Source organism: Clarias gariepinus, chromosome 17 (assembly GCF_024256425.1).
Source record: "Clarias gariepinus isolate MV-2021 ecotype Netherlands chromosome 17, CGAR_prim_01v2, whole genome shotgun sequence".
Lineage (NCBI taxonomy): Eukaryota > Metazoa > Chordata > Actinopteri > Siluriformes > Clariidae > Clarias > Clarias gariepinus.
This window is the reverse complement of record NC_071116.1, coordinates 2,127,422-2,137,674: the sequence shown is the minus strand read 5'-3', so window position 1 is coordinate 2,137,674 and position 10,253 is coordinate 2,127,422. Positions and strand designations below refer to the sequence as shown.

Genomic DNA, 10,253 nt, shown 5'->3' with positions numbered 1-10,253 from the left:
TTACATTTTTCAAGGGTTTTGTGCATAGGGGTCATTCTACAGAAAAGGTGGAATTTAGGTTATAAAAATTATTTCACACCTAGAACTTTCTTAATAGCAACAACTTACTTTTAAACTTTAAAAGAATCTACAAAAAGCTGAAAAAAAGTTTGTTAAAACATTTAATAACTGGTGTTACTTCTCTTTCTGGTAACACCAATAACTCTTTAAAGAAAAATCTTAACTATTTACAAAAAGGCTATGATGTGTAAAACCAGGTTTTCAGATATGTCAACATCAATTCATTATTTTATGTAATCAGTTTTTATGTCTAATATTTTTTGGCACTCATACAGTACTTCTAAAGTAAGTAACACCAATGATAGACCTAAAGGTTTGCATAAAATTGCAATAATTTATGAAATTTCTAAACAAATAAAGCTAGACATCTGACATAGCTTTTGTATTTGTCCAGTGCTCTTCATCTAGTGCCCTCTGACGCAGAAACAATGTCAAATTGTCAAATATATTTCAAAATATATCCCTTTTTGTGTAAAGGTGATACCAATTACATAGTTTGGAGTGACTGATATTTATTTCATATTATTAGATTGTTATAATCAATTATTGGTTCATGATTTTAGTGTTCAACTTATGTTATTGTAAATGATATTTATTTCATGAAAAAAAAATAATTAAAGGAAAAGTACAGCTGTACTACTACATACAAATTTAATCCGGTTCAGTGATGGGAAAAAAGCTAAATTCATAGTGCAAAACGCATTTTCTCAAAAGAAGTAAGGAAAATGAAAATAATCCATTCCAGCCACCCAAAACTATTACCAGTACTACCAAGCCAGTCACGAATACATCCAGTTAGGTGTACATCCGGTAGTCAATTAAAACTTGTTCATGTCAGTGGAAAGCCCAATGAAACAAGTTTAGTTTTTTTCCCCTGGGTTGCAAGAATGTTATCTAGAACGGTAGCAGAAAGAGAAGGGAGCCATTTCAGTTTGGTTATTAAAGCAGCCGGTGCCAAGAGGAATCATAAATTAAGGTTCAATGAGGTTTAATGTCTATTTATTTCATATTTTACTTCGTTTACGTTTTCCAAATGTTTTGTTTTTTATGCAAAAATATGATTATACTGTGGAAAATTAGCAATATTGGCAATATTTTTGTGTGGCTGGAACAGATTATCTGCATTTACATTATTCCCTATGGGAAAATGTGTTTTGCAATCCGAAATTGCAATTCGTATGTTGAGGTATCGCTGTACTATAATTTCTGAACATATACGAGTGTCTGTTGTTATGTTAATTTCAGTGATTTTGGCAGCAGCAAAACTAAGTGACAGCATTTCCACCATTTTTTGTAGAAGGATATTTAAATTCAAATTCAATTTGATACATATATATATGTGTGTGTGTGTGTGAAAAGATATATAATTCTTATAATCAATAATTATATCAATGTTTATTAGGATAATTGTTGATGTAATTGGTGGGGTTTTAATCAAAAAGTTTTCACCCCCACACCTCACACTATAGTTACCTCAGCCATATTTGAGGTATTTTGCTAATCTCGTGCTGCGCAACGGCAAAGAAATAACATGGCGTGAATTCTATTGGGCGCGTTTGCTTGATAGACAACCGAGTTCTCCAATGAACGATTAGGACACGCTGCCTAAGAGTGACGTGTCTAGGAAGTCATATATAAAGAAACCATACGCTCCATCCATTCCCCCTCCTCCCGCTCCTCCTTGTCCTCCCGGCCGCACGTGAGCCCCTACTGAAGCTCCACGCGCAGCAGGAATAAACCGGCTACTACCGGCTGAGACGTCACAGAAGCTCGACCTGTGAGCGTTTTTACACGTAATTATCTCTAATTTATCGTATGAAATATTAAAATTATTTGAATAGCTACGTGTTAGGCGAGTAATATTGTCAGGAAATAGAAGGAACTGCGCTAACCGCTGTGCTAAGCTAAGTTACACTGTATTCATAGGATTTGACCGCTTTGTTTACTTAGAGATAGCGTTGTAACGCGTATAAATGTGTCATTAAGTCGTTATTACACTTTGGCCATCTTTATGTACACTGCTTCACTGAGTTGTAGATAAAATTTTAACTTTAAAACTACACACATGGAATAAACCCGCCCCCAACGTCGTGAATGGTGGAGCTGTATGTACACGCTCTGTCATGTGACATGTGACGAGGGAGCACTGACCAATCGGAGCACAGCAACGTTGGGCGGACGTGTCTAAAATGAGGTGGGATTAAAAAAATAATAGGAATAATGATTTCTTTCTCCACGCTAGAACAGAAAGGGGAAAGATGGCGGACGACCCGAGTGCTGCGGACAGAAACGTGGAAATCTGGAAGATTAAGAAGTTGATTAAAAGCCTTGAAGCAGCCCGAGGGTGAGCAGAACTATGGCTTTATTTCTGACATGATACATTGGTGAATGTCAGTAAGTGACAGCTGACAGGAAGGAAGCCAGATGCTAACAGCTAGTCTGCTAAGCAAAGGTCCACAACACACTCACATTATTTCACTTAAATCAACATTTGGTATGAAGCCTGAAAAGGTCCTGTTACATGTCATGATTATCATTGCAAGGTTTTGCAGAATATGTACCAGGTAGTTCATTGTTATGCATGGTCCTTTCATCAATCTCAGTAGAGTGAGCAGACATGATGTGTTTCAGCATTCTGTGACACGCTAAAATAGGAAACTAATCAACAACGGTGTGAGACGATGAAGCAGATTTACATTTTTTTATCAAAGAAAGACAAGCCGTTATAAACTCTCTGGAAAAAAAAAAGTTACGTGAGCTTGGTGTATTTGTTTGACAGGTTGTCCTTTCCTTTATCAGAGTCTTGTGTGTGTGTGTGGTTTTGCAGGAATGGCACCAGTATGATTTCCCTCATCATCCCACCGAAGGACCAGATCTCCCGGGTGGCCAAGATGCTGGCGGACGAGTTCGGCACGGCGTCCAACATTAAGAGCAGAGTGAACCGACTGTCGGTGCTGGGAGCCATCACGTCAGTCCAGCAAAGACTCAAACTCTACAACAAAGGTGCGTTACCATCACATCAACCAGCACGGACACTATATACGTCTCCTATATACGAACGAGGAAACTAACACAATATACTATACATAGTATATTACAGTACAATGTTTATTCTTTAACGATTCATGTTAAAAGAATGAGCGATGTCTGCCATCTTTTCATCTCGCTCCATTCTCTCAATTATTTTCACTTTTGTCTCCATTGTTATTTCTGGACGCTTCTTAGCCGTATCAGCTTCATCGCCGCTGTTTTTTTTTTTACATTTACATTTAGGCATTTGACAGACGCTCTCATCCAGAGCGACTTACAAAAAGTGCTTTAATGTTTACATTATTAGATACATACTTACACTGGGTTAACTAGGTTAATAACTAAGTGCCATAAGTCCAACACAAGTTTTTACGCTCGCTCTTGGACATCCTGGGGTCGTACTGCACAAGCAGATGATGCATGGACATGTTTTCGGAAGTTTGTAACTCAGATGTTCGTATGTAGGGGACTGAATGGATTTTTAAACACACATGGAGAGCTAATGATTTTTAATAGGAGCCGTCATAAGCAAAGCAACGCCATGGTGGGGCAAACATTATAACAGATGCTGTGAGATTTTCATCTTCATTCAGCTTTTCTCATAAAGAGTGTGTGTGTGTAAATTTTATTTTATAAAAAATTTTAATTGACCTAACAGATGTAATGATACACATGTGAATTTATGTTATGTATGGTTTTTTAGCACCTGTTTATTTGTGCTGTCTTCTGATGTGTCTGGTTACAGTGCCCCCTAATGGCCTGGTGGTGTACTGCGGGACCATCATGACAGAAGAGGGGAAAGAGAAGAAAGTGAACATCGACTTCGAGCCATTTAAGCCGATCAACACATCCCTGTATTTGTGCGACAACAAGTTTCACACGGAGGTGAGACAGCGAGACAGTTTCATGCAGCTACAGAGAGAGAGAAAGACAGTGAGAAAGAGAGAGCGAGACAGAGGTGTAGTGACACAGTTAGATATACATACATACATACATACATACATACATACATACATATATTATACGCACATATACATGCACATTACATATACATATACACATATACCTACATATACATAAACACATACAAACATATATACAAATACACATAAATACTGTACACTTAACCTTTACCCCCACATACCCTTACTGTTAGAGAGAAAAAGAGAAAAGTGGAAAGAATGATGCACTGATGGAGAGAGAGACCAAACATACATATGGATACATACATTTTTATATAAATTGACTGAGAGACTGAGAGAAGTGAAGAGAGGGATGTGTAATGAGAGAAAGCGTTGTCTGACTTTGTGCGACTCTTGTTTTCCTCAGGCTCTCACCGCGCTGCTCTCAGATGACAGTAAATTCGGCTTCATCGTGATCGACGGTAGCGGCGCCCTCTTCGGGACTCTGCAGGGCAACACCAGGGAGGTTCTGCACAAGTTCACTGTGGACCTGCCGAAAAAGCACGGTAAGCTGCGTGACATCTGCGGAGCTCTGTCTAAACTTTTTATAAGATCCGAGCCTTAAGTCTCGACCGTGTCTGTCCCTCCTTCTGTCACTCAGGACGAGGAGGTCAGTCTGCCCTTCGATTCGCCCGTCTGAGGATGGAGAAAAGGCACAACTATGTCAGGAAGGTCGCCGAGACGGCCGTGCAGCTGTTCGTCTCCAACGACAAGGTCAACGTCGCCGGGATGGTCCTCGCCGGATCGGCCGACTTCAAGACCGAGCTCAGCCAGTCAGACATGTTCGACCCGGTGCGTTAATCTTAGACGCCTTACGCTCATGCTTTCGTCTCAGCTTGAAGCGTGCGCGGGTTTTACAATGTTTTTGTCTTTCTGTCCAGAGGTTACAAGCCAAGGTGCTGAAACTGGTGGACATCTCGTACGGAGGGGAGAACGGGTTCAACCAGGCAATCGAACTGTCGGCCGAGGTGCTCTCCAACGTCAAGTTCATTCAGGAGAAGAAGTTGATAGGTGAGGAATCGACAGCGTATGTGTCAGTCTGACGAGTTGAGACGAGCCAAGTGTGTGTTTGTGTTATAACAGTCTGTTATAAAGAAAACCATTATTATTTTGGATTATTATTTTATTATTCTGGAGCTGAACACGTCCTGTACCGTCTGTTTATCAGGTCGCTATTTTGACGAGATCAGTCAGGACACGGGGAAGTATTGCTTCGGAGTCGAGGACACGCTCAAAGCCCTGGAGATGGGAGCCGTAGAGATTCTCATTGTCTATGAGAACCTGGAAACCATGCGCTACGTACTGCGCTGCCACGGGGCAGAGGGCAGCAATCCTGAAAATGGTACACACACACACACACCTCTCTCTGACTGAGTGCTTTTAAATGTATCATAATTTTTTACAATGCTTTTGTAACATATAACGTTGCACATAATACAGTGATTACTACACGTTTATCAATACACCATAATAATTATTATTTATCATGTGTATGAAATGTGTGTTAATGCCGTTTGTTTTGTTTTTTTCTCATTAGATGAGAAGACACTATATTTGACCCCAGAACAGGAGAAGGACAAGAGTCACTTCACAGACAAAGAGGTGTGTTAAAGAGACATTTGCTGATTTGTCCCCTAATCAAACAACGAAAGGTGTGGTGTTGGTGGTGTTTTTTTTCGTTACTAGGAGACCAATATAAACAATATCAACAGACATTTTTTTCACTCATCCATTCAGTTACGGTGGTTTTGTAATTTAACATTGCGCAGAGAATCCACTGCTCCTATAAATGCCTGCTTTTTTTTTATTTCTTTATGTATGTATATATGTATTGGCACCCCTATTTAAGAAATTCACAAACTTCATTAAAATGTGAGCCATAATCAAATATTTAGTTCTTGTATAAAGAATAAAATGGGTCCAGTCGACTCAATCAGCCTGACCCACGCGTTCTTTTCCGTTACCATAATGTCATGGTGTTTGCGCTGAGCGTGTGTGTTTCTGTGTCTCAGACAGGCCAGGAGCACGAGCTCTTAGAGAGCATGCCGCTGCTCGAATGGTTCGCCAACAACTACAAGAAGTTTGGGGCGACGCTGGAGATCGTGACGGACAAAAGTCAGGAAGGCTCGCAGTTTGTGAAGGGCTTCGGAGGGATCGGAGGTGAGAAACTTTCTCATGAAAAGGAGTAAAATAGGGTGTCGTCCATTAGACGAGTCACTAGCGAAGCTGTCTCGCTTTTGTCTGTTCTTTATTAAAGAAGTGAACACAGCTGATAACGAAGACTATCATTAAATAACTTGTGGCTTTGTTAAAAAGACAGAGGTATGTTGCGATGAAAGAGCTGTAACAATTACTTGTGAGTAATAGCGTGTTAATATAAACCTGTTATAGAAAATCAATCAGTGCCTTCTGACCAATTGAAATTATGAAACAAACAGCTATCAAGTGTTAATAATTGTTGTACTTTTAATTAATTAATTAAAAAAAATGTAACCAGTACTTTGCATCCTTCATATGCTTACACGCATATGGTGTAATCTGTTTTTCAAAAATATAATCAGATGACCCCCAAAATTGGCGGGAGTTACATTCCTAGAGCACACATGAGTTGTGAAAAAACGCAGATGTTTGATGTAGTAAAAAAATAATTGCTTATAAATGCATATTCTTATAGTTTAAACTTTAAATATGCTCCTAAAACACTTTCATTTTAATTTTAAACTCTGCTTAAAATTAATAATACATTCCCCATAAAAAAGAAAAAAAGAATGTAAAGGTAAACCTGTATACTGTACACTCCTGTACTGCTGTGTCTCACGCAGTGCTCGAATGTAAAATACCAATGTTACCCCACTATATGTGTACTGTAATTCATGCAAGCACGTTTTCATTGGTATCAGTACTGTAGGGTAAATACAGTAATAATTCACTAGGGCTGTAGCTATTGAATATTTTATTAATCGAGTGTTCTACCAAAAATGTTATCGATTAATCGATTAATCAGATAAAGTGTACTTTTGCATAATTAAACAGCAATGTAAAATATATTAGAGAAACAAATATAAATGTTTTTAGAAAAATCTAATTTAATTTTTTTAATGCATACAGAATTTTATCAAAAATAAACATTGTCATTATTCACAATATAAAGAATAGCTTAAAGTTGACTGAGATTAATTAAGGTGCATTACAGTGTCATACATTCTTATTTTAAAACCTTTTCTCAGATGCAAAAACTAAAAAAAGGTAATTTAAATGACTAAGTATTTTTTACATTAAAATAAATAATTATACAAAAACACTAAGTTGTGCAACTTAACTTTTAGAACTAAAAATTCTTCGAAATCTACAGCTCAGGCATAACAGAAGCCTGTCGTTTTCTCTTGCTGGTTTCTTTTTCTCTCGGCCCACTGATATTTTTATCGCTCCTTTCCATTTTGCAGCCCGCAACAGAACACTCTCTCAAAAACAAAACACAGCTAACTGTTTGCGTCTCCTTCCGCTTTGTGGGTGACTTAAGCGCTTCTTCTTCGTCAGTGTTTACTTGCGGCTTGCATCCGGAAGTGCGTATTGTCACGCCAAACAAATAATTGCACAAAAACATAACGCAAGCTTTTAAAATTTATTTAAAAGAAACTTCGAGGCAGAAGATTTTGCCTCAATAATCTTTATTAATCGAGTTACTAGAGGAATCGTTTCAATCTTATAATCCACCATCACAAGCTGCGTTTTTTTCTGCGGTCGCTTTCTGTTCTCTCTAGAGTACTAATACAGTATTACTGTATAATATATTATTTATATTTATATAGTATGGAAATTTAGCTGAATTTACGTTAGTATTTATGTTACAAAATTAGTAAATTGTATTGTTCTTGATAGTTTATCGTTAAAATGCATGAAATATTATATATCGCCAAGAAAAAAGTGTGGGATATATTTGTGGTTTCTGACAATTATTAGTTAGGTTCTTCTGTGAACTCTGAAGTGAAGATGATGGCAGATGCAAATTCTCATTATCGTATTCTCTGTCCTGAAGAATTTCAATTAATTTATTTATTAAATCGTTAAAAATCAGGCGGAGATTGACGCTGTTCAGGTTTGAGGAAGTCCTTATAATGCCATTTTAGATTATGAATGCTTCAGCTACAAGATGGACGTTGAATTGATCTAAGTCCTTTTTTTTGTTCGTTTCCGTATAGGAATCCTGCGCTACAGGGTGGATTTCCAGGGCATGGACTATCAAGGAGAAGACGAGGAGCTGTACGACTTGGATGACTACTAGGTAGTCGCGACCGCCGAACTTTACGAAGTCCGCAGACGAACGGAGAAGGAACAGCTGGAGAATCAGCGACTCAGAGGAACAATTTTTAAGAGCGACCTTAACGAATTGAAACACAGTGACTGAGCGGAAGCAGAGCGCGCTTCGATCGCCGACACGTCATTAACACGTCACACAGCGACAGTACAGACACGTGAGGATGTCGTCCAGTCGTGCGCCATTTTCCAAACCTCCGTTTTTTTATATACTGACTTCTCCTCCTCCTTTTCCTCCTGCTGCTGCTGCTTTATGAGTTCGTGGCATTTAAAAAACAAAAAAAAGTTCATGAAAAGCTGACGGGTTTACCCCGAGCTCGCCATCCCGACTCCGAGTCTCTGTGACAGACCATCGTGTAGCTGGATCTCCTCGCCGTGCTTATGAAGACGGACGCGTGTCTTGCTTTAGCCTTTAAGAAACATCCAACGCTGTTTGCCTTTGGGGGGGCGGGGTTTTTTTTTGGGGGGGGGGGGGGCCTTGGGGAATAAATAAATAAATGAATGATTTATTGATTTATGGTGTGACTTGGATTTCAGAGCTCTGAGTTAGCTCTCAATATTCTCTCATCCACAAGCTAAATTAGTGACTTTAGAACACAAGATCACAATGAAAAAGCACAAAAGTTGTGGAGGTTTTATATTACACTTCCTGCTCTTCCACATCGAGGCTAACACTGCACAGATTCGGTTTATAAAAGAAACAACAACAAAAAGGGAATTTGTGACAAAACTGATGTATCACTCTGATTCAGTCTTTTTTTTTTCTGAAGACTAGGCAGCAAGCAAACACCATTTATACCTTCAGCCTAATGAGCACAATATGAGAAAACACACACAAAGCATACTTTCTATTTTAATGCATATACTCTATATATATATATATATATATATATATATATATAGACCCCGTATTTTCTCATCTCTGTGCCTAATCCATGGATATTTTGTATAAATCATTTGTTACACGAGGTCACAGATATTAAACCTTCTCATCGTTTGCACATTTTCCAGTTTCTCGTCTGTTTGTTACTTCCTTTCATCGCGTTTCGCTCGGCCCACTTCTGAGAATTTTTCTTAAGACTTTAGCTTTCAGAAAACTGCTCTAAATGTAGCACAAAGTTTATTGTGGGCACATGAGGGGACGCTGACAGAAAAAATAAACCTGCTGTATGTGGAAGCTTAGACAATGTGTTTAAAGTTGTAAAAGGGGAAGTGACCAGATAAAAATAATGTACTTAAGATTAAAAGTTAAAATGTGGCTTTCAAATGTAATCATTATTTAAAAAAATGTGAAAGGAATAAAATAAGAATTGACGTTCAGTTGATCACCTTTATTAGGTCACAACACATGATCCAGAGTGAATCCTCTACATTTATTTATTTGATTAAGTATGAATAATGTGTGTTTAGTGTACGGTGTTTAGTCATTGGGCTGAACGAGAGAGAAAGACGTTGTAGGTTTTGTAACGAGGATTTTAAGGGTGGAAATATAACCACAAGGAGTTAACACGAGTTAGTTTTGAATTTCACGTAAGTAACGAATAAATATCCCAAAAATGTTATAAATTTTTGTTATAAATACTTAATACATACAATAGATAATACAATTATCGAAATGTAAGTCAAGCTTTTGATTAGGAAACTAACGTGCAATAGGCATAATTCAAGTTTTTTGTATTAAAATAAAAATTAAATTTGTTATTTACAAATTTAACAGGCTGACATACCTGTTTTTTGCTAGATTAAGGATTTTGATTTTAAATATTTATTTTCCCCTAAATATAATTTAAGAGATAAGCAACAACAAAAAAAAATACACATAATTAATGTATGTTTATTTATTTATTACATGTAGGCAAAATTATTTTTAGGGAACAAATTTCTTCA

At 37.7% G+C, this 10,253-nt stretch overlaps 1 protein-coding gene across 4 annotated transcripts; it reads left to right on the top strand.

Moving 5' to 3' along the window:
* Positions 1–1,724: 1,724 nt before the first annotated feature.
* Positions 1,725–9,686, top strand: etf1b (eukaryotic translation termination factor 1b). 4 transcript variants are annotated; one of them, XM_053476308.1, is made up of 11 exons: positions 1,725–1,837; positions 2,303–2,404; positions 2,888–3,063; positions 3,836–3,975; positions 4,420–4,558; positions 4,654–4,844; positions 4,934–5,063; positions 5,221–5,394; positions 5,590–5,654; positions 6,065–6,212; positions 8,252–9,686. In XM_053476308.1, exons 2-11 carry the CDS (start codon positions 2,319–2,321, stop codon positions 8,332–8,334), a joined length of 1,332 nt encoding a protein of 443 aa, XP_053332283.1. In that variant the 5' UTR covers positions 1,725–1,837; positions 2,303–2,318; the 3' UTR covers positions 8,335–9,686. The 4 variants fall into 4 exon arrangements, with proteins under 4 accessions (XP_053332283.1, XP_053332284.1, XP_053332285.1 ...); XM_053476309.1 differs by having other exon boundaries at positions 1,736–1,837; positions 2,308–2,404; XM_053476310.1 differs by having other exon boundaries at positions 1,736–1,853; positions 2,308–2,404.
* The last annotated feature ends 567 nt before the right edge of the window (positions 9,687–10,253 follow it).

Excerpts from the sequence above, each read along its gene's own strand:
- etf1b (XM_053476308.1), top strand. The coding sequence starts at position 2,319 with ATGGCGGACGACCCGAGTGCTGCGGACAGAAACGTGGAAATCTGGAAG. Across the intron at positions 2,405-2,887 it reads AGCCTTGAAGCAGCCCGAGG|GAATGGCACCAGTATGATTT; the intron begins GTGAGCAGAACT and ends GTGGTTTTGCAG. Across the intron at positions 5,655-6,064 it reads GTCACTTCACAGACAAAGAG|ACAGGCCAGGAGCACGAGCT; the intron begins GTGTGTTAAAGA and ends TCTGTGTCTCAG.